This window comes from Zonotrichia leucophrys, chromosome 7 (assembly GCF_028769735.1).
Source record: "Zonotrichia leucophrys gambelii isolate GWCS_2022_RI chromosome 7, RI_Zleu_2.0, whole genome shotgun sequence".
Lineage (NCBI taxonomy): Eukaryota > Metazoa > Chordata > Aves > Passeriformes > Passerellidae > Zonotrichia > Zonotrichia leucophrys.
The window spans coordinates 5,697,927-5,721,912 of record NC_088177.1 but is presented as its reverse complement, the minus strand read 5'-3'; the positions used below and the strand labels follow the sequence as shown (position 1 = coordinate 5,721,912).

At 42.3% G+C, this 23,986-nt stretch overlaps 1 protein-coding gene across 1 annotated transcript; it reads right to left on the bottom strand.

Annotated features, from left to right (window-relative positions):
* Window positions 1-4,568: 4,568 nt before the first annotated feature.
* LOC135450332 (transcription factor 15-like) lies at window positions 4,569-8,486 on the bottom strand. Its single transcript, XM_064718393.1, has 2 exons — window positions 8,022-8,486; window positions 4,569-7,880 (listed from the first exon to the last, which is right to left on the bottom strand). The coding sequence occupies exons 1-2, from the start codon at window positions 8,484-8,486 to the stop codon at window positions 7,830-7,832; spliced, it is 516 nt and encodes a 171-aa protein (XP_064574463.1). The 3' UTR covers window positions 4,569-7,829.
* Window positions 8,487-23,986: the final 15,500 nt, after the last annotated feature.

The following is a 23,986-nucleotide window of genomic DNA, read 5'->3' as shown; positions in this document are numbered from 1 at the left end:
AAGATTTGATCTGTTTCTGCTGAAACTTTCAGCAGATGGAGGTGGTGAGCAACAAATTCTGAATCACTGCTTCAGCAATTGTCTTTTAACAGCTTTGATTTTTCTGCATTGCTTTGACTCTTAATCTTTCTTTTTATTTTATTATTTTTTTTAAATTTTTGGCATCTGTTAAACAACTTGTGAAAGAGAAGCAGATCTGGAGGGTAATGGAGTGAAATTATTAGCCTTTTAGAATCAGATGATAATTAAGCCAACATGAGAAGATCATTAACTATAAATAATGCCAGTGAAAATAAATCCACTAATTCTTATTTACATTATGGAGACCTTTGGACTCCTTTGTACTCTTTGAGGCCACAAGATCTCCAAAGTCCATAATGGAAATGAGAATAGGTCTTTATAACTAAGCAGTTTAACCATCTTAATTAAAACATTTCAAGAGCGGTGGTGTTTTCCTAACGGTAGTGATATTTCAGGTAATTTTTCCTGTTTATTTCCCATCCTGGAGAAAGCTGCTCCACTTGAGGAGAGGCAAACACACCAAGAGGGCAGAAAGAAACAATTCCTACGGAGAAGATCTGCTCATCTGCAGCACGTTGGTGACAGCTGCCAGAGGATTGTCTGGTGGGATGGAGGACACGGCAATGTTGCAGCATTTTCTGGAATGCAGAGGCTCCCCATAATGTACATTTTGTCTCTGCTCCATCTCATTGCAGAAGCTAAAATAAGCACTGTCATGTTTTACCTAGCAGAAAAGTGGTCTTTGCTTTTCCTCCTGCCTCTGGCTGGTTTCAGCTCTGTCCTGAATGTTGTGGGTTGCTGCTGTTGGCTGTTCCTCTTTGGGTTTTTCTTGTTGGCCACTGCCCGTGCTCCAGAGGGCCTGACCCATGCTTGGCTGCTCCAGGGTTGGTGTTTCACACTGCTGTAGATACTGAGAGTTCCAGAAACTGCCTCTTACATCAGCCAGAAACTCTCACTTATGCTGTTATCTCTCACAGCACCTGTTATTAAAGCCTGTCTTTTCCACTCAGGTTTTCTTTGAGCAGTGTGGCAAATAAAAATAATCGGTTGCAGTGGTAACAAAACAACACACAGTGGGACCTTGCTCCCTGCAGCCTGGAGCCTGTTTCCCATGGATATATCTTGAATCACTTCATTATACCTCTTACCACGATGCTAAAACTTCTATTGTGCATTTCTGATAGTATAATTGTTGTATATGCAGGTGTTTAGCATATTCTCAGGCTCCAATCACCAGCAGCACCACAGGTTCTTTAAATGTTACCCTTGAAAACTTCAATGTCTCATAACTTCTTTTTATATTGCTGCTGGTGTCTTTGGGAGACATTTATTTGTTAATAAGATACAGATATCCTCTCTCACTTTTACCTGATTTGGCATTCACAATCATCTCAGGTCCTTAATTTCATTTGCACAGACACAGTGGTTAAGACTTTGTACTTCTCTACTTGTAATATTCTTCTAAGTTACAATTTTTAACAGATTTTCTACCCAGCCAGATGCTTCAGACAAAATTCTAATAATAATAGAAATTATTGCCAAAAGGGGTCTTGGTGAAGTTTGCATCCAGTGTGGAGTTTGCTTTTCACATAAAGGCTTGTCATATGCAACACCTCAAAAATCATTTTGTGCTTGTCATTTGCTATCATATGCTTGTGTGGTGCATTATTCCTGCCAGCTGTGGCACTACCAACATTTCTACATTAAAATGCATCTTTTTAGGAACGTTTCTTGGTTTATTTTTCTATGAGTTAATCCCTGATTTTAATCAGCCCCCCAAAGTTGTCACCTGTAAATTTAACCATCATCCAAACAAATAGTTAAAAACTCTTTACTAATTCAGGCCTGAGAGGTTCTTCTGATAGAAACAGAGCCCTCATTGTTTCTGGTTTTGGAAATTCCCTTTATGGGCCTGTTGAGTTCCTGCTTTCTCTGGGAGTCTTCTTTGCTCCCCTCTTTTTATGCATAGCTGGATGCTCCTCATCTTGTCTGGTGTAATAGATCCTGGCACTGACCAAAAGTGTGGGTTTTTCCTGTGAAGTCCTTGCACTTTTCTTTCCATTCTACAAACTTTCTAAGAGCCCTAAGCTCATCATTTCATAAAATCACAGCAAGAATTAGATTGAAAAGGACTTTTTGAGTTATTCCATACATCTTCCATTTTCAAAGCAAGGCTGACTTCAAAGTTAGACCCAACTGGGCCCTCACTGTGTCGAGTTCTGAGGCTCTCCAAGGAAGAGGCTTCCACAGCCTCCCTGGATGACCTGCTCCTGTCCTTGACTGTGCTTGTGGTGAGAAGCTTTCTTCCTTAAGTAAAAGAAAATAAAGATAAAATTATTGCAATTTTTGATTTTTTCTGCTTGCGCTTTCATTGTGTGTCCCTTGGGGAAGTCTGGCTCTACCATCCCGTGTTGCTGTTGTGACACTACTGTTGGGTTTCCACCTTCTTGGTTTTCTTGCCTCTGTTGTAGCCACCTCTCTTCCCACAGCCTGTCCTGGGTGTCCTGTGTTCCAACCCTCTCATTGTCCCATGGCTCTCTGCAGTGATTATTGTTGCTAAAGTCACCTTTGTTTCTAATATAAAGGATAAATTTGAGACTATAGAGTGAAATGATCCTCCTGCCCTTTATTTTTTACTGTTTGGTAAAGGTGTTATCCTCCTCTCATCCTGCATCTTTTCACCTGATACAGAGTTGGTATTTTAGATTAAAATGAGCTCTGAGAGTTTCTGTTTTCTCTACTTATCTGTTTGGAGACTTCATTTTGCTGCTTTTCATACCAGAGATGTTATTTCCCTAGGAAAAGTGAGCTTCACAGAACCCTTTCAGGAGAGAGCACAGCTGTCTGATCTTATCTGGGCCTGACAGATGCCTACCCTTCCCACCAAGCTCCACTGTCTCATTGAAAGAATTACCTGTTTCTGCAATCTTTGCATTTAAAAATGATCTGCATACATATGCTTGGAAAGTAGGGCTGATTTTAATAATGTGAAGGAAGCACAATAAGATGTTGGAGAGAGATGCCATAACAAGCGGAATTACTTTTATCACTTCCTTGTTCCATCACCCATTTCAGTGTAATTGTCTTATTTGTATTGGCTTCTCCTTTGGAAGAACACAGAGCAATTTCCAAATGTTTAATTAAAACCTCACAACACTTCTGTGATGTGAATGCTGTAAAGGAAAGAGAGGAGATAAAGCCTTTCTAAAGCCACTTTTGTCTTAAGTATTTTGTTCCATTTTATCTTTCACCCAAACAGGGATCACTTTTTTTGGTGCACCATACTTTACTTGTATCAAGATATCAAATCCTTGCAAAGAGGGACATTTCTTGGCACCACAGGGAATATCCTCCATGATGGGCTATTGATTACTCTTCTTTATTCATCCATGCCTTCTCTTTCTCCTTCCTCTTCTGAAGAACCCTGTGCTCCTTGTTGTACAATGTCAAAAGTGGGATGAATCTTCAAGATTTCTAAAACTTATTATGTTGTAACAGCTAAAGGATTCCAGTTGAAATAAGAACCTGGGCTGCCTGGATAGGAATGTATATTCAAATTTTGAGAAGATTTTTAAAGAAATACAACCACAGCAGCCAGTTTAGTTCTTCTCACTATTAAGAAATGTCACTTTTCCACCTAAGCTTTCATGAAACTCTACAGTATTTTTTATCCCAGTAATAATTTTCTTCCCCCACAATCCTCATATTGATTTGTTAGAACCATTTTTCTTCAATCTTCAAAGGTTTCCTGGTGCAAGAGATCTCCCAGAATTCTTGCCTTATAGACACAATGCTGTCTATTTTAGCTAATTTTACATAAATTCCTTCTCCTCACCTTGTATTATCCAGTAGCGCTTACTGTTAATCAAGACATAATTCTCTTTTTTTGAAGATGTTATTTAGGCAGTCAGTTTAGGTTTGATATAAATTTTGGTGATATTCTCTCAATGAAGTGTCAGCAGTCCCACAGTGCAGCAGGCCAAAGCACAGAGACACAGCAGGGGCTGCTCCCACTCTGGGCTCTTGTGCTTGTCTGCCCTGATGATGTTCCACTGATGAATCAACCTCTTCCTTCCTTCTCCCTCCCTTTTGCCCCATCCTTTCCCTCCCTCCATCTCCTCCTGTGTTTGGCACTTTGGATATTGCACAGGCCCTGAGCAGAGGAGCTCACTTTTCATTTTCCCAAGCTTTCCACCCACTTCCCTTCTCTCCTGCCAATGCACACACATGGTGCACTCATACACATGTCAGTGTGCTGCTGAAATCTTGGAGAAATAGATTTGAAAAAGGTAAAGAAAACCACTTGTATCTTGAAATGGCTATAGAAGAGAACTTCCATCTTAATGTTGTTTAAATTAGTAGCAAAAATACTGTTTATTTTAGCAAATATAATCACATTTTGCAAACAAATACAGATTTTTGTAAAGAAGCAGATTTTCCATGAAAGGGAACTTCTGTTTTGTGGAACAGAAGTGAAAATAGAAACTAACATATGAAACTACTTTGACTTACATTATGATTAATTCATAAATAACCATGTTCAAATGCTTCTTTAAACTTAACCAGTAAAATCAAACAACATGATTTATTCACTTTGCTAGGTGCTGTTTTTATACAGTGATGTAGCAGGCTGAGTAAAATGATTTATACAAAGTACCATGCTTGGATTATTTTAACAATAATTTAATGGGATCTGAGACCAAATGGTGTATATCTCACAGTTTCTGCTTTATTCATGCATCATGTAAATGGAATAGCCAAGTGTTTACAGGAAAACAAAGCTGGGATTGGCATCAGGCATGCTCTGTTCATACATACAGAACAGAATGCACTCACAAATAAGTCAAACCCCCAATATCTGCAGAACTAGAGGTGGTTTGGCACCTCTGGAACAACTCACATGATTCCAATGCCTCACCATCAAGTAAGGTACTTGCTCTCAGACACCCTCAAGATTTTGACTTGTATATTTGTGCATGCCATGAATAACCCTGCGCCATGATTAAAAAAGTAGGACTGATAAGACACACAAGCTCATACAGTAAAAACTCAGTAAAACATTGAATGATGATGAGCTCTTTATATGTGCAATCTGAGCCCTCAATTCATCTGTGTCTCCAGAAATTAAATTCTTTTCCCCTTGATTTATAGAAAATCCATTGCAGAGTAACAGCGCTTGATTTTAATTTTTTTTTTTTTGCTCCTGAGGTTAGAGAAGTTTTACATTACAAATAAATTTTGGCAAAGTGAAGGATTTGTCCCCAATTTTCCTCATTTAAATACACACAGTTACACATACACAAACGTTCCACAGAGAAATCATGGTTATAATTGCTTTGCATAGACATTATCTGTCTATACCATAAATATTTGGGCCACAGTGCTCTGGGGTCTAATTTCTGCCACGATCAATCAGTGTTGCTGAAACTCCTGTATTATTTAGCAATTGAAACCCCAAGAAAATCTTCCAGCCCAGTTGAATTCAACAGTTTATCCTGAGTAAAGAGAGAAGAATTCAGTGTTACACTGAGCTACATTAAACAGGAGAGAAGGCCAAGTTTTAGGGCCTGCTCCTGCTTTTGTCATTGAAAAGCATTTTGTATAAACCCTTTACAAAACTAGGGAGATAAAATCCCTTTTAAAGGGAGGACACCAAATTCCTGTAGGATTGTAGAAATCATTCATAAGAGTTTCAAGTTATGAGATTTCAGCTCTTACTTTGGTACAAAAGTGGACTTCACATTTTATAATTTCCTTTAATAACTAAGTATAAAGATATCTCATTAAATCCAAATATACTTCATTTGCCAAGAGCTACACTAAAACCTCTTAAACTGCAATAAAATCACAGCATTTTGAAAACCTGAAATTAATAATTTTATTGTCTTTCTTACAAATTTTGAAATTCAGAGCATACTCAATGAAAAATTTTCCTAAATTTGTTTGAAACTGAATTATGTTTTGTCATTTTAGGTATAATATGTAATGATACAGCTAAATGAATAAATTAGTGTTAACTGTCTATAAAGAGGTCAGATACTTTGTTTTAATGTGTTCACAAGAATGTAGGGCCTAACTGCAAGATCAGCTTTAATTGTAGAGCAAATAACTTTTTAAAAGATAAATTTCTCCAAATTGATTAAAAAGATCCAGGAAAATATGTTTGTAGAACTCTATGCCCACACACAGAGGCCGACACAACACAAAATTAAAAAAAGACTTTACACAAAACTGTAAAGAGTTCCAGCTTCGCTAATCAGTGCCAAAGCAAACACAGACCATGATCTGGCAGCAATTGAAAGTTCCTCATTAAAAAAAGATTAATGATAGAAACCTTCTAAAAGCAAAAAATCTCCTCTCAATCCAGGAAAATACAGCCTGTGGCTTTTAATAACTGAAGAGACTGACGTGATGTGGAATCGCTGGGATTTGCTTGGTATTTTTCTTTGTTAGAATTCAAAGGAAGAGCTTACTGCATTTCTGTAGGTACAGCAGATTTTTCCTCATTGTGCTACAGAAAAAGTGGCCACTGTGTGTTGGGCAGGGGAGAAGGGAAACTAAAACGGTGAAGTTGTATAGGAGTCCACCACAACTTTTCTCTTGCCAAGTTCTTCACAACAACTGCCAGAATTTGCTTTGCACTTATGTAGGGCAAGAAGAGAAAACTCTGTACAGAAAAGAAAGTGAACAAAGTGCTGCTTCTTCAGCCCTCACATTTGACCAGAGCAGCAAGGCTGGCCAGGAGCACAGATGGCAGCAGGGGAGGAAAAAGGAGACAAGTTCTGCTTGCAGCACTTCTTGGAGTGGTACAGTTACCAGGCTCTCAAAGAGTGCAGAGTGCCTCCCAAAGTAACAAGTTAATGCCTAATTAATTATGTTATAAATAGCTACAAAAATATTGCAAAATTAACCTCTGTGGTTTAAGATTTTTGCCTGCTGCTTCACTGATGTCCAAATATGAAAACAGAATATGCTTATTTGCCTTTTAGAGTTACTTCTGAAAAACAATATACAAGTCAGTAAACTGAGGGGAGATAAACAACCTCAGTGATGTACAGGGCGCAATTATGGAAAGACCTGTGTGATGGGTAAAAGCCCTTGGGAAACCCTCCGTGCCAGGCAGATTTAGGAATATCCCGTGCTATTTAAAGGACTGGCAGGACTCACAGTGTTAATAAGAAAGGAGCATCGCTTACACTGCACTTCTCCCCTTTCCTCTCCTGTGCTGGCTACATCCCGTGCCCCTGTGCTCTGTGCCTGTGCACAGCCAACAGCGCTGCTTTTTTCACTGGAAGTTTTTCCAGCTTTCTGTGAACACCTCAAAATAATCTGCCAGCACCGTTGAGACCTCTGAAGCATGTCAGCTGTCGGCATCAGGCCGTGTCCCCGGGGTCTGGCGTGCAGCTGCAGGGGTGGGCGGCAGCGCTGCGTGCAGCCCGGGCTGCGCTGGAGGCGGAGGGCACGGCGTGTTCGTGGCAGCTTCCCCTGACAGGGGACACTGTGTGTTTGGAAGTTCAAGTTTCATCATGCGACACAGGTTTGGGAGGCATCAGGATCAGGGCTTGGCTGCTGAGGTTTAACGTTTCTCGCGCTAAAATAGCTGCAGCGCCAGGTGCAACCGAGCCAGTGGATTTCACTTGCAAAACACCCTGAAAAAAGCCCTCACAATATGAAACAAAGTGCATAGGCATAAAAAGGAGCTCTTTTAGTACTGTGCTATCTAAATGTAAACATGCGGCACGAGTGAGGCGATGTTACCCAAGGCAGTGGTACAGTCAGAGCAGGAGTGGTGCGAGACCTCAGCCTGTTCAGAGTCCGGTTACGGCTGGAGCAGGTGATGCTTTCTCTCTTTCTCGGTGCTGTTCGATGGACAAAAACACAGGTTAGAGGCACCAAGGACAACACTGACCCCTTTGGCAGTTCAATCCCAAACCTGCGGGGATAACAACAACCTCCCCAACAGAGATCTCCCAGAGAGGCGCTCAGAAGCCGGGCCTTACCCGCTGCCGCTGGTCGCTGAGGCAGAAGGTGCAGATGGAGCGGGGCGCGGAGGCACCTGGTGGCGAGCAGGGCTGAGCGGGCTGAACGGGCTGTGGACAGGGCTGCGGGCACGGCTGCGGGCACGGCTGTGGACAAGGCTGCGGGCACGACTGCTCGGCATCCCCGGCCCCGTCCTGCCGGCGCTGCTGCAGCAGCAGCACGTTGGCCAGGTGCGAGATGTAGCTGGCCGCCAGGCGCAGCGTCTCCACCTTGGAGAGGCGGCGGTCGGCCGGGCGGGTGGGGATGAGCCGGCGGAGGGCGCCGAAGGCCGCGTTGACGCTGTGCGTGCGGTGCCGCTCCCGCGCGTTGGCCGCCGCCCGCCGCCCGCCGCCGCCCCGCGCCCGCCGCCGCCGCCCCGCGCCCCCCGCGCGGCCCCGCGCCGGCCCCGCGCCCGCCGCCGCCGCCGCGCCCCCGCCGCCCCGCATGGCGCCCGCCGCCGCCCCGCCGCTCCATCACTTTTATGCGCGGCAGGTGCCGCATCGCCCCTGCTCGCCCCGTGTCCCGCCGGCCGCGCTTGGCGGCTGCTCCCGGCCGGGGGCCGCCGCCGCACCTGTCGCGGTGCCGGGCTCGGCAGCGGCTCCGCGGAAACCCCCGCTCCTCCTCCTCCTCCTCCTGCCGCTGCCGGGGGGGCTCGTCTGCGGCTCCCGCATCCAGCGGTGCGACCCGTCCTGGGATCCTCGTGGGGCGCACAAACCCCCGCGGGTTTTACCCGTTCTGCGCCCCCGCATTCCGTGTCTGTTCCAGCACGTGTGTGGGTATGGATGAACAGGATCGTTCAGGCTGGAAAAGACCTCAGAGGTCATCGAGTCCAACCTTTGACCGGCTGAAAAGGTGATGACCTTGTCAATTAACCACAGCACTGAATGTCATGTCCAGCTGTTTCTTGAACGCCACCAGGATTGGTGGTTCCACCACCGCCCTGGGCAGCCCCTTCCAATTCTTGACAGCTCTTCATGTGATGAAATCTTCCTGATGCCCAGAGTCTCTGTCCTCTTGTCCCTTCACTAGTTGCCTTGGAGAAGATGCTGACCCCACCTGGCTACAACTTCCTTTGAGGTTAACTTTTGGCTGGAGTGATAGATCAAGCATGGATGTGGATTTCACACCTTCCCCAAGCAACCCTAGACACATACAAATCCAATTTCTCATTCTGTTCAGAATGAGTGTCTGCCTCAATCATTTACTTATTAAAAGGTCATCATAAGCACTAATTGATTGCACCTCTTTTCTTCATAAAAATTTGACATCCTGTCTGAGCTCAGAGACTCATGAAAGGTCATGGCACAGGTTTACTCAAATGAATCATCTCTACCTGATTAAGCAGCCTCAAATGACTCTTTCTCTGTGGTCCTGGAAGCTTATTTGTGGTGACCTAAATATGAATCCTTCTTCCCAAATCAGGGCTGGATTAGCAGTCATATCTCTCTAATCATGGGTGCACACACTAAGGGCAGGCAGCTGCTTAGACAAGTTTGGCTGGGACTTGTGCCCTCTCAAAATACAAAAGCTGGTACCAACAGGCAGGGCTTCATCTCTGCAGTGCTGGGATGGCAAAGTGCTGGTTTATGTTGGTTGCACTTTCAGTTTGGGCAGAACTTGTAGGGAAAAATGGACCAACACCTCTGTCAGCCCTCCGCAGCAGTGTCCTACCTTGGCCTGTTGATGAGCAACACTTATTTAATGGGATTTTCCTTTATCTTACTTGGGAGAAAGAGAGGGAAAGTATTTTGATTTCCCATTGGGCGATGTTTTAGAGATTTTTTTTATTTCCACAGCAAAATTAGCTTGAGGTTGAGGTGTTTGATAGCAAAGGCTGAAGAAATGCAAGGTTGCATGGACAGGAGTGTGCCATGCTACTGATCCAAAGGAATTCCTTTGGGATGACAGCAGGATGTGGCCCTTCATCATCAGATGCTGAGGAAAACTGTGTTCAAAGTCATGCCGTTTTTCTGAAGTTCGTGAATATAACTATATCCTACTCTCACTGTGGGATATTCTGTCTGCTTAACCCTTCAAAAAGTAAATGATCTAGAAAGTTCTGGAGTTGAATTTCAGTCCTTAGAAGTGCTGCTTTTTTGAAGTCTCCAGGCAAGCCTGCTCTGTCGTCCATGCAGGCTTCTTCCTTTTTGTCACCCCCAATATTTCTAGAATGAAATTCCTGACCAGACAAAGTCAACCACAAATCTCCCATTGACTTTAATGGAGGCAGGATTTCACCCTTGATATGTTCTGGTAGCTGAGCAGTGGAGATAATTGATTCTTTGTCAGACTCACTCATTTGCTTACCAGTGTTTTCCTGTCCTTAGCATCTCAGTTTCTTTGTTTTTGCTTTTTTTTTAAAATTTAATTACTGAAGGTAAACCAAAACAAAATCAACCGCCTTCAACAAAAAGAACCCCGAGACAAAACTAAAACTGGTTTTCTCAAAGTCAGAATTCGTGGCTTATTGATGAACCAAGAATGAGAAAAGGAATAAGCAATACTCAGGAAGAAAATGATGCTGTGTCTGCAGAGAAAACCAGAATGTTTTTCAGTGACTTTACAGCAATAGCTAATTTGGGGGTTAAGGACAAAGGGGTGGCTGAATGATTCTTGTTCTGTTTCCAGTTGGAAATAGTAATGCAAGAAATGGTTTGGCTTTTTTTTTTTGGTTAGATAAGGAGTGTTGCAAAAAGGCCAAAATGCTGGTGACTTTAATTACTAGGTTATTGATTGGGATAATATTTATGCAAGTGCTGGGGGAGCATATTCCTCAAGGAAGGTGCAGCATTGCTGTTATTTTACAATTTGCTGAATTGCTAATAGCGAGCAAGAACGGGGCTGCATGAATGCAAAGCAGAAGAGTGGGCAATATTTTATGTGCAGTGATAAGGTTTTGCCTTCGTGCTACGTGGAGAAAGTTATCTGATATCCATTGTAAGGAAGCATTCAACAGTATTCAAAAGACTGGAAATATGAAGTATCTCACTGATTAGTTGCAGTCTAGTGGCTGGCATTTCTTTAATTTGCCTTTATTTTTTGAAGAACAGTGTTAATAGGAAATAAAAAAAAGAGAAGAATTCAGAGGAAGGCAATTTGGAAAAGCTATACCTATGAAAAGAGCAAGTTATTTAGAGGATAACAAAAGAAACAAATCTAAATTAGCAGCGCTGAATGTCTCTGGTCACAGCCAAGAAGCCTTCCAAATGTATTTCCATTAAATAGGAGGTATAACACAAAATTGTTCACTTGTTAAAAAAAAAAAAAGACATTCAGGGAAAAAATGCCTTTAAAAAGAAGCACTTGAATGTTTGTGGCCTCATTCTGTGCCTGCAGGTCACACTGACTTCAATGAGACACTTGTTTATTCAAGAGCAGAAATATGGCAGTACCCTATGGACAAAATTTTTGGTTTTTTTCCCCCACTGTTCATATTTTTCTGCCTCACTCCATGGTGCTTCTTGCCACATGCTGTGTTTTTTGAAGGATTATACTCTGCCTTCTCCATCAAAGCCATTACACATACACACGTATTTTTATTTCTGCGTACAATATTGCTCACAGGTCTGAGAAGATATAACGGTGTTGTTGGCAAAAGCAGCACAGATCTTGTATCTTGTACAGATTTCCAAACCGCTGTTATAAACTGTTTTATCAACCAGGACACTTCTGCAGTGCTCACCTGATAAGGCAGGTCCATGCTGTACTTCAATCACGTTTGACAGAAGGGAGAGTCCAGCTCTAACAAAGAGAAGCAAATACAGGATGTTGATGGCTGGAAATGTCCACAGAGCTGAAAATAATATATTTGACAAAATGTTATCAATTATGTGTCTGTCTTGGACTTTGGCTGGCTGTGACAACTACTGCTGTCCTTCACAAACCTGGGCTACGGAGTTGTCATTTTTCTTGCAATTTTTAATAAATGTGACTGCCATAAAATACCTGTTGATGGAAGAATCTTCCAAATAGCATTTTGCTCTATACAGGTTCTTAAAGGGAGTTATTTTAAGGAGAAAATATTGAGGAGCAGTCAAAATATGGGATGGTGCAAGAGAATTTTTTAGCAAAGGAGGCCTTGCACAGAATGTGTTAAATGAGGAGAGGTTAATCAAGAGGTGGACTTAATGCTTCATGTGTTAAAATCCTGTCAGGTGGGATGGTGAACCTTCCGGATTGTAATAAATATCCTGCACACATTTTGAAGTCTCTGTCTGACACTGCAGTGCAAGAACCCAGGCAGGGGAGGAGCAGGAGCAGCTCTGCCCTGCTCTGCTGGTAGTTGATTAATGTGGGACCTAACAAGTCCCTTCTTGATATTCCAGCCAGCCAGATTTAGCATGACACTTATCTCTTCACTTGCAATCTCTTCACTTGCAATCTCTGTTCTTCATCTGAATTGATCTGTGCCACGATTCTCTGGTGTGTTAATGAGTTTTCTGTGTGGTGGAGTGCTAGAGGCCTTGTTAAACACCAGGGACATCCTGGCTGCTGCATTTTATTTATACACCCACTCTGTTACTCTTGACAAAAAGAAGCTGAGTTGTTTATCTTCAGGTTTTTTGACAAAAAATTTGTCTTACAGTAATTTTCTCTGCTCTGGCTGCCCACAGAGGCAAATCCAAATATATTATTCACCTGCTATTTCAAAACCATTTAAACTTGCCAAGTCTAAGTGGTGTTTTACACATTGTGCTGATACTCTCAAAGTTGTTATTAACTGCCTCAGAAGTAGTTTTTGATTGTGGTTGCATTTAGCAGAAAGATGACAAGGCATGTTCTTTTGTCTGTCAGGCTGAAGTGATATAAGGACAATACACCTGCCCTTGGAAACAAAATGTTTTGGAAGCAGTGTTTCTGCAGAGTCTGTTTTGTTCATTAAAGCTGCCAGAGCCCTCCCTTGCCTGCTGCCTTATTTCACTGCTTTTAAAATCCATCCTGACACAGCTTGGAGAGTGTTTGGGAAGATGTTGTCTAGAACATTGAGCTGTTGTGCATGGGTTGGGAGCTGAGATCCTTTGCTAATCCATTTGGAAATCCCTGTGCTGGTGACAAACCAGCCTTAGATGAAGCTGGGGTAGCTTGGGTCTCTCTGTGGCTGCCTGGCTGGCCAGGAGGGGCTCTCCCACCCTCCTGTAGTTTGCCTCAGACATGAATCCATGCCTCAAGCACGCACTGCAGGAGGGTGTTCAGCTTGGATTTACAGGGAAAAGGGGCTGGGAGCACCCAGCAAGGCGTGGTGCTCTTCAGACTTCTCATGACAAAACCCCAACAGCTCGTGCTCTCTGTCCACTTCCAGAGGCTGTCACAGGATGGTCAGCCTGTGTGATGTTTTACTCCCCACATCCCATTTTATTGCCTTTTCTTGGATCACTGGTGGAAATCCAGCTTTTCTGGAGCTTTCTGGGCGACTGAGAGGCAGAATGTATGGTATGAAATAGGCATTGAATTTTCACACAGACTTGTGTTTGCTTGGTTTTTTTCTTTTTTTTTTTTAATAAAGGTAGAATGCTGCTGTAGAAATGCTACTGAATTTTAGTTATAAAAAAATAAAAACTCAGCTACTGTAATACTGTATAATGAGCAGGAACATGAGATGTAGAATCATCCACTTGTGTGGAACAACTATTGCAGACACTTCAAAATCCTTATTGCAATTTGATTTGTTCCATCTTCCCCTCCCAATCATAGCTACATCTGCCAAAAGAAAAAGCTTTTTTCACCCCATACTTCTACTTTAACTGTACCCTTTTATGAATAGCACTATACTGCACAAGATTTTGTAGGTAGTTTAAAGAATGTATTTTCAACAATAGCTTTAAAGTGCTTAGAGCTGACTAATCCAAAGATATCCCAAAGCCCATGAAAGAAATATAATTGATTGTATAATTACCACAGCTTCTGCAATATCACTGCAACTGAAATTGTTTGTATGGTTTCTGTCTCTCTTCTCAGCTTCTGGAGTCTCCTCCTATGAAGATACTCAAAATCTGACATTCTTTAGATAGTTCTCTTTGTTCTCCTTAGTGCTTCAATTGCACACGAGCATTTCTGTTAGCAAAGACATCTCTGATCAGGATTTCTTAGTTCAAATTAGATTAAAGGACAGATTCCATTTCAGTTACTCTAGTTCAGGTCAGAACTTTTCAGGGCCATGTGATCCTACAGTTTATAATAAAATTGTCTCATCCCTGACCTTTTATTCACATTTGAGGCAGGGGGAGTAGACACTTTTATCTCCAGACAGGGATGTGGAAAGTTTTCTAAAAAGTTCCTTTAATCAATCACTAATTGAAAGTTTTAATGTGATAATTTCACAAGTTGGAAAAAATAAAACCAAAGAAATTATCTACTTAAAAACAGAATTGACTCTAAACCACTGTAATTGAAAAGAGTGTTTTGGAAGCCTAAATCCACAGCTGTTGGTGAAGATGTATTCAGTTGTTCTTTGGAGCTGAACTAATGCAGGTTAATAAATAATAGGTGAATTATAGCAAACAAAGATTTTACAGTCTGAAAGCTTAGAAGAATATCCTGTTATGCCAAACAAACATGGAACAATGCCAGTATTTTGCTTTTGGAATGAATTTCTAGCTCTATCAGAGTAGATAGCATCATGTAAAATAAATCTGACTAAGCTAGTTAGATTAGGGATCTGTGCAGACCATAATAATCTCATGTGTACTGTAAATATAGGAATTAATTTTTTAAATGGTTTTATACCTATAGAATCTTCATCCAGATCCTGTTGTATGGTCTTTTACACATATTAAAGACTGCACACCAAAGATCAAGCTCAGACACAGAAAACCCACTACAAAGATTATTTGACCTTTCTTGGGGTGCCCGTGGGGATATCACTTGGGAAAGATAAATAATGCTCATTAAGATTCCTGCTGACAGTTGGCAGACCAGGTGGTCCTGCAGAACGCAACTGCAGGGTCTCTCATCCTCAGTCTTTAATGATTGTGCAGGTATGAAGTGGCTTATTGGTGCTCTGAGTTAAACCAAACTCTTTGTTTTAGTTTCAACAAGGGCTGTTTGCCTTGTGTTTTCTGCACATGCCCTGCTCTCTCCCTGAAATTTGCCCAGTTTTCTGTGGGCTGACCTGGCAGCACAGTTTGGAGTCTTGTAGAACTCTTCTTTTGTGCTTCTCTTTAGTTTAAAACAAAGCGGCCTTGTGGGGTCCCCTTGGCTGGAATGGACCCCTTCTCACTGTCCAAACCAGTGCTCTTCCCTCCCAGTGCTGCTGCTGGATCTTTCCCAGAGATGTGGAGCCTTTCCTTGCTGGAAACACTGGATCCTGTCACAGGCTGCCCTTGCCCACTGCAGACTGTCCCTCACCACTCTCTGCCCAGGGCTCCTGCTTCGCTCTGGGCCAGCACACAAACTGCCCCAGAACTAAAAACTGCCCCAGAACTTGGCTTGTGTATGATCTCAGCTCTCATGGGCACAGTGAAAATGCAGATCATACAGGAGATAAGGAAACTTGAGGTCCTGAATTGAGTGTGCCTGAAGGAGAGCAGCCTGGATTCACAAACACACAGCACCAAACCTCTGTATGGGCACAGCAAGCCCTGCATCTTTGTTAAAAACTTTCTAGTTAAGTGATTAAAATTATGGCTTTACTAAAGCCCTTCCAGAATGGAGATTTTAAAAAAATTTAATCCTTTTGAAATGAATGACATTTAAATTAATTTATTGCTTTTGTCAATTCTATCTAAACCTCCACTGCAATCATTGATGCTACTTACAGGGAGATGTGTTTGTATGGGTGGAGTATATAAAATTTTTTGGTGTGTCTGTTGTCAGTTCTCATTTTTCCACTTGTACTTGCTGGTTCTTTTGCTCTCTGTAGTAACCCACTGCCAAATCTTATAAAACAACATTTCCTTTTATATATAGACTCCTACCAGAACCTTGTAAAAAGCAATTCTGCTCTTGTGTCTGGCATTAAGAAAGTGTGGTTAAAGAAACTTCAGTTTGACATATCCATCAACTATATTGAAAAGTATTTCATACAGGAAATAATGGCTTTCTGCTGAGATCATTAAAATGAAATTCTTGACTTGTCTTGGGATCTTTGAAGGTGTGGGGAGGCAGACTTGCACACAGTTCTGTGCCTGTTAGGCACATATCTGCATGCTGACCTGCCTTCCAGGCAGACCTGAATGAGTTGCTTGCCTGAAAGGTGCTGTACAAAGGCTCATAACTCACTTTCCAGGCAGACAAGAACAGGTACTTGTCTGGGAGACAGCCCTTTGTTGATAACCTGCCTCCAAGGCAGATCTGTCTAGTTATCTCTGCTGTCTTTGAAGCAGCTCCACTCTGAGCTGTGTGTCCTTAGTGGGCTCGCTGCTGCCTGCCTGGGAGGTGCTTGGGCTGATCATCTTCCTTCTGGAAAATCCTGAGCAATTAGGCACCCCAACAGCATCTCTCCAAAAGGGACATTTACAGCATGAACTGGCTTGGTTCTGACTGATCACTGTGCCTGGTGTACTCTATTAGCCTCCCATGTATAAGCGCTGTCACAAACATCCCTCTCCCACGTTCAGAAAAATAAAATAAAGAGCTTGTCAAAAATTTCTGCTAATATAGCACAGAGCTCACACATGCTGCTTTCTGTGGCAGTAATCAGACTGCCAAACTTGCTGAAGAGAAGGAGGGGAGTAGGGAGAGTCTTTTAAAAAAAATTCAAAATTGCTATGCTGTGTTGAAGGACTAAAGGGAAGGTGGATACTGTATTTCAGTGTTCAGTCTTAAAAATGGCATCTAATTATTATGTCAGGGATCCAGTTCTCAGCCACTTATACAACATCATAAGTGCTACATGCTCATTTCTAATCAAAGAAATGCTTTATTTCACTTGGGAAAAAATAAAGAGCAATTACTAGTTAACTGTAAAATACAATTTTATTTCTTTTCCTTTCTTAGAGAAGTTGAGATTGCAACTCAGATATTAGTCTTGGGAAAAAAGATATATACCTCAAGGCCATAAACCAGCAGCAGTTAAGTCACCTGATAAAGGAGAGATCAGATATTAAACATTTTTATGTTTGGTGCAATATTGTTGTGTAAGTATATCAGTGTAATTCTGCAGTAGGTTGGTTGCAGTTGGTTATAATCACTCTGGCAGGCATGGAATGAGCTCAGAATTAGCCTCTTATTTTAGTTCTGCTTGTGTTTTGTGGAGGAAGCAGGAATTTTGCTTTAGCTATGTGAGTCCTGGATGCAGTGTGACACATCCCATGTGTTTGGAAAACATTCTGTTAACTCAGGGAGTGCAGCAGCTCGTGGTAGGGACTGCAGTACCTGTTGGTCCTACTCTGTTTCTTCCTGCAGCCTGATCCACTCCAGGACTAATATCTGCTGTCAGGGATAATTTCTCCCTCTTCCAGTCCCCTAAACCTCTCAGCTGGGGCTCTCTGCATGAAGAGCACTTAAGCATGGAGTCTCTGTCCCAGCAGAGGAGGAGTGTGGCCACCCTGAGGCAGGATGCACTCCTCACTTGGCTGTAGGGAGCAATGTCCAGTGCAAGCTGCTCCCAGCTTGTGGCTGGCCCAGTGGGATTTGTGTCACACCCCTGATGCATGGAATGGGGGATTGCTGCTGCACAATTCTGCACCTGGGCTGGGGAGCAAGGAGGATATCCCTCCTCTCCTTACATGCACTCTGGTGGCTCTGTATCACAGAAGAAACATGATTAAAAAGGACAATCTTGTACTTGGAAAGGAAGGCAGTGAATTTTATATTAGTGCTTTAGTTCTAATCTAGGCTAGTTTTATAGAATGGAGAGGCTTTTTTCTCCCTCTTCTGCCCAAATTAATTTCACTCATTGGACATGAGGAATAGAAATTAGGAGCCTGAAGTCATGCTGTGATATCCAGAAATATAGGTATGATCCCCTTTGTTTTTCTCCTCATCTTTCCTTCCCTCAACCTCTTTCACCCTATCTTTATTCCAGCATATTTTGACTAATGATTGTGGCTGAAGAAATTGAAATCTGCTCATGGGTATTTCTCAAGCAGACTAAGTTTGTCAGCTAAATTATTCATTGTGAAACAGCTCCTCAGAGGCAAGGACTATACTTAGTGTAATGGTGACCAGGCTGGACCTTTGGGTACTGCCACAGCACTCAGATGCAGCACTGACAGCATTCACAGTTTCAAAGGAGCACAAATGACAGCACAGATCTCTCCATCACACACGGGTAAGGTGCAGCTGAAAAGCAGGACCTGCTCATGAGACAGGAGCTGGGTGATGACAGGGGAGCAAATGCCCAGTTACAAATAAAAAGCTGCAAGTGCTAAAATGTAATGAAATTGAGTAAAATATTTGGGTGTAGGATATTTATTTAATATCCCTCTGGGGACATGGCTGTGTCCAATTCCTTTCTCAGGGATTGGAACCAGGGTCACTTTCTTGCTCATAAACCAAACCAAGACTGTTGCAAGTCACCAGGTGTTCTATGTGCCACTAACTGGGGTCGCTTTTGATCAGCAGGTCTGAAAACATCCTTACTTGAATTCATATTTTGCTTTCTGCAAGACCTGACACAAGACACAGACACAAGACCTGGAAATTTTTATAATAAAATAACATGTTGTTACATATGTATCAGTTGATAATAGGCGGCAAGTTAATGGTCCAAATCCGTTTAAATAATTTTTGAGGGGTAATTTGAATAGTACATTTGAAACATCGAAGTTTATTGGAGAAAATGCACAAATCTCAGGTTTTCATCAAAGATTTTGAAGGGATTAATAGGGAGCAATTCTTTAGGAAGAAATTCTTCCCTGTGAGGGTGGGTAGGCCCTGGTACAGGGTGCCAGAGAAGCTGAGGCTGCCCCATCCCTGGAATCATTCAAGACCAGGCTGGATGGGGCTTGGAGCAACCTGGTGTCGTGGAAGGAGTCCCTGCCTGTGGCAGGGAGTGGAGCAGGATGAGCTTTAAGGTCTTTTCCAACCCAAACTATTCTGTTTTTTCTATGACTTTCTTTTTATTGCTGCAGTGTACTTTTCTAACTCAGCATTTTGGAGTTTGCCAAATGTATTGCACAAAAATCCTCTGATGCTCATCTATGTGTATTTTGGGAAACATCAAACACTAAAGAGAAGACTTTAAAAGATATGGACAGAAGAAAAGAGATACTGAAATCCAGTGATTGTGTTCGAGAACTGAATCTGCACTAGACATGGGTAACCAAACCTCTGACCCTCCAAGCTTTGGTGAATTCAATAAAGGGTAACACAGATCTGAGCTCTCCTTAGTTATTAGTTTGAGTTTTGTGATGCTGAAGTCCCTGCCAGGCTTTTGCTGGTATTGTCCATGCTCTTCATCTCTATCCTGCATAACAAAATATTTCCTCACACAGAATGCCATGGTCTCCTACCTGCAGTAAGAATGATGAGTGCAATTACCAGCTGGGAGTGAAGTGGAAAAACCTCAGCTTGTCCTCAGTTCATAACCCTTCCCTGGATCCAATCAGACACTCAGGGCATTTTAGAAACTCAGGCCAGCTTCTTGCACACAGCATTTTTTACACCTTGGTCAAGGTTACTTTGTGGGGTGTGAATACCCATTCTGATGCAGTGGGTAGAGAGTAAATTGCCTGGAAGTGCTATTTTAGACATGAATGGAGAATATTTACTTCCTCCCTTTACTTGGGCCAGACTTTTTCTCAGGCATAATGTTTTCAGGGTGAGCTATGACCTGTTTTTCATTTTCTCCTGGCTGTTTCTCTCTCAAAAAAAATGGGTCTATCTCTGTGCTCCTTTCCAAATGAAATCCCACTGCTCATCCTGTTTTTAAATCAAATCAGCATTCCACCCCATCTCCTTTTTGCCACCTGAGATGTAATAATTTAAATGCTTTGGGAAGGAAAAACAGCCACTAAATGTAGTGATGGAAATAAATGTGTTAGGGGAAACATTAGTCCTACAAAATGCAGAAGTCCTGGATTCTGGATTCTTGTGATTTTGTGCTTGTTTTGGAGTTGGGTTATGACTGAGCTCTGATTCATGCTGCAGTTTTTTCCTGACAGGGGTGTGAAGTTTATTATGGCTAAGTGTTTGTACTGATAAACTGTGTTAGGGGTACAGGGCTTTGAGTCTCTGCTGGGTTTGGTTAAACTAGCTCAAAGATTTAAAAACCACTGAGTGGACTGCCAGACACAGGCACACAAGCAAGCTGCTTGCATATGTTTTTTCCCCTGAAAATCCATGCAAAAAGCCTATCTCACCTCACCCCTCCCTGAGCTGTACACCCTCCATAGGCCCTGTTTGTCCCTGACATCCCTCTAAAGCTGGAGCTAAGCTTGCTCTGCCTTTGCTCCATCGATCTGACTGACATCAGTCATCAGTCTGACTCCTATCCACACAGCCTTTGCCTGTCCTGGGGCCCTTAAAATGCTCCCAGCTGGTTTCTGTCTTCAGCAGGGCTCTGATTTTGGCCTTGCAGCACCATTTATCTGCTGCATCTTTTCATTAAGGGTGGACCCATCCTGCTACAATGTGTGGCCCCATTCTTTGCCTTTGCTGAATTTAAGCTCAGCAGAAACACACAACACAAGCAAATCAAGACATATTTTTCTGCAAAATAATTAAAGTCTTCCCCACTTCTAACACAGCATGTAAGAAACATATTTTCCACTTCCATATGCTGAATTTGTCTCTCATCATTACATCATCTCTGAATTATGGGCTGTCTTCTCTTGGTGCATGTCCAGGAGTGCACCTTGCCCAAAGGCAAGATGGCAGATTTTGCTCACTCTGAGTTTACTTGTAGATTGGAGAGCATGAAAAAAAATGTGCTACCGGCATGGCCAGCAGCTAAATGTCAAAATTTGGCTCTAAGACAATACTACTTAAACTATTTCTCTAAGTAAGTGCTCCTTACACAAGGAGGGATTGAAGGATCAGACTCATAGCATTGTAAAATCACTCTCTTAGGAATATTCAGAATTGCCTGGAACATTTTGAATCTAATTCTCCAAAACCCTCAGGCAGCTTTGAATATCTCAGCTCTAATACATTGAAATAACAGACACTGATATGAAGAAATGAGAGGGTGATACTGAGTTCCAGCCAGGCGATTTCCCTGCGGGGCTGCGGAGCTCTGCCTGTGCCTGGCCAGGGGTCACTCACCGGGCATCCTTATGAGCATCCAGCTGCCCAAAAACCATGCTCTGCTGTTCTAAGGGATGTTTTGGAGGCTGATGTCGCTGCTACATCCGTGGCCAGGCCAGCTCTCCCTGCCCAAGCTGCCGCCGTGCCGCCCTTGGTTTCTGCAGCGGGCTGGAAACCTCTCGGTACAGAAGGGGGGAAATCTCCCTCCTCAAAGCAACACAGCTAAAAATCACCCTGATCTTTGCATTAGATGGCTTTTAAAGGTCTTTTATCTTACTTGCTCAGATGTACGTCCTTCAGGAAATTTTTATAGCTTCCCAAGCTGCCGGGGCGTTCTTTCCCCAGTGTCTGTGCGCAGAGGATGACGATGGGCGGGATGCGCTTCATCCCCGGCTCCCGGCGCGGGTACCACGAGATGGCACTGCGTTCCTGCTCTTCGCACAGCCTCGGCTTTAACCTTGCTCCCAGTTAAGTATTTCATCAGAAGGATTTCTTCTGAGAAAAGATTTTATTTTCCCTGAAAAAACCTGAGCGGGGAAGATTGTTTTTACTATCTTCTTTTTTTTTTTTTTTTAAATTTTTTTTTTTTTTAACTATAGAGGCTGTAAAAAAAGCTGGCAGAAACTTCAGGGTTTTGAGGGGTAACTTGAAGGGATGTGTTTTTTTAGTGTGCCACCGAGTTCACCACCTCAAGTCACCCTGCAGTTGCAAACGTTGCAGTTGTGCAAGGGGGCTGAAAATATCCCACAAGCATCAGAATCTGGTCACCTGGTTGTATGCCAAATTCATGTTTTTTGTCATTGTGATGAGTTGTTTCCTTTTGAAGAAATGTTTTTCACCTGACATCTCTTCCTGTTTCTTTTTTCCTACCTTTTTCTTTCTTTAAATCCAAAAATCTCTAAGGGGTACAGTTAAGTCTCTGAGAACAGGGATGGGGATGGGGTAGCTAGTGGTAGAAGGATAAAAGAGTTATTTGTCTCTTGTGCTATCAACTGAAAAACACCTTAGAATGTTTGAAATTATATTATTTTATAAATATTTTATGACAAGACTATAAACACTAAAATAATCACTTTGTAAATACTTGTTTGTAAGAATCGTGTGTTTAATTCCTTCAGCTGAGTGTCTGAGCAATAAATTCAGTGCAAGTAGGATAAACTCCCTATGCCATCAGTTTTCTCCAGTAGTTAATATTACATTTAAACTGATAATGATGGAAGTTATTTTTGAACAAAGTGCTATTTGAGATATTTGCAATTAAAAAAATTACATTTTAATGTGATCTTTGCTGTCTTATGCGAGTTTGTATTATGCGTGTTGTTGTAACAACAAAAATGAAAGAGGAGAAAAAACTCTTTGAAAACAATTTCTCTACGGTTGACAGGTAGGTAAAATCTTAATTTACATTGCTTGGGACTCAGAAGGGAATAAATACATAGAGACAGCCTGTTCAGTCCTTTCAGTGCTCCACAGTTCTGTTGGGAGCTGCAACTCCTGTCCTTTCAGTCATCGCTGGTGTAGTTCTGTACATAGATGAGTAGGAAATGCTTCTTTATTTCCAAAATGAATTCCAGTCAGAGGTAGGCTAAAAGCACCATTCATTTAGATTAAAGATCTTGAAACTATCATGTTTGCAGCCATTTGTCACAGTTTAAGTAGCAGTGCATAAATGTCGTGCTGTTGGTATACAATTTAATCTCTGCTGACAACAGCTCCATTTCTAAAGTTTCCTCAGCATCTTTTTTTAATGGCTTACATTTCTTATAGACAACCTCTGCTGCTTATGCAGAAATGGGACAGCTCTGTAGGCTACCTGAATCTACTCCAGATGGGGGAAAAATGGTAGAGCATCCAGTGCAGTGTGTGTGGGAGCATCAGGCAAAGGGTCTTTGCACCTGATTCCATGTGCATCCAGCTCAGTGCATGGGCTTCCATTCTGCAGGAGATTTGATGTTTTTTTTGTTGTTTCAGGTCAGAACATACAGGGTAGGTTTTGTTTTGTGACTTTTTCCGCTGTTCAAACCAGGGGAAAGATAACTCACAGGAAAAGAGTTGGATTTTTTCCTCCATGATCTTTCCAGTACATAAAAGAAGCCTACCAGAACCGTGGAGAGAGTCATCCTGCAAGTGCCTGTAGTGATGGGACAGGGGGAATGACTTCAAACTGAGAGCAGATTTAGATTAGATATTAAAGGAAAAATTCCTTACTGTGAGGGTGGTGAAACCTTGGACAGGTTGCCCAGAGAAACTGTGGATGTTCCATCACTGAAAATGTTAAAGGCCAAGTTGGATGGTTCTTTGGGCAACCAGGTTGGGTGGAAGATGCTCCTGCCCACAGCAGGAGAGTTGGAACCAGATGATCTTTCAGGTGCTTTCCAAATCAGGCCATTCTATGATTGTATGGTATTTGGAATTATTCTGGTAAAAAAAAATATGAACAATAATTTTATGAAACAAGAATGCTAAATTTCTAGTGGGTGTCACTCTCATTGTACTGTTGGCAGAATGTTTATAGCTGTAAGCCTTTACTTGCATTAAAGCATTAGCCCAGAAAGAATAGGTTATAAATCCCAGTGTCTCCTTCCAGGGATAATGTCCTTTATAGACCTTCTATAGATCTTCTGATTCTGTCTGTGCTTGAGACTCTGCCCAGCCTGGAGCAGGTGGAGGAAAAGGTTGTGAATTATGTGCCACTAAGAAACTTTGCTGAGCTGTGTCACAGCAGCTTGCAGGAGTTTTATGGGGATATATCTTCAATGGAGAAAATTAAGGTGTTGCTACAGGGAAGACTACACTGATAGAAACATAAATTGCAAAA

Coding starts and splice junctions, on each gene's coding strand:
- LOC135450332 (XM_064718393.1), bottom strand. CDS start 8,486: ATGCGGGGCGGCGGGGGCGCGGCGGCGGCGGCGGGCGCGGGGCCGGCG. Junction 7,881..8,021: donor TCAGCGACCAGCGGCAGCGG/GTAAGGCCCGGC, acceptor TCCATCGAACAG/CACCGAGAAAGAGAGAAAGC.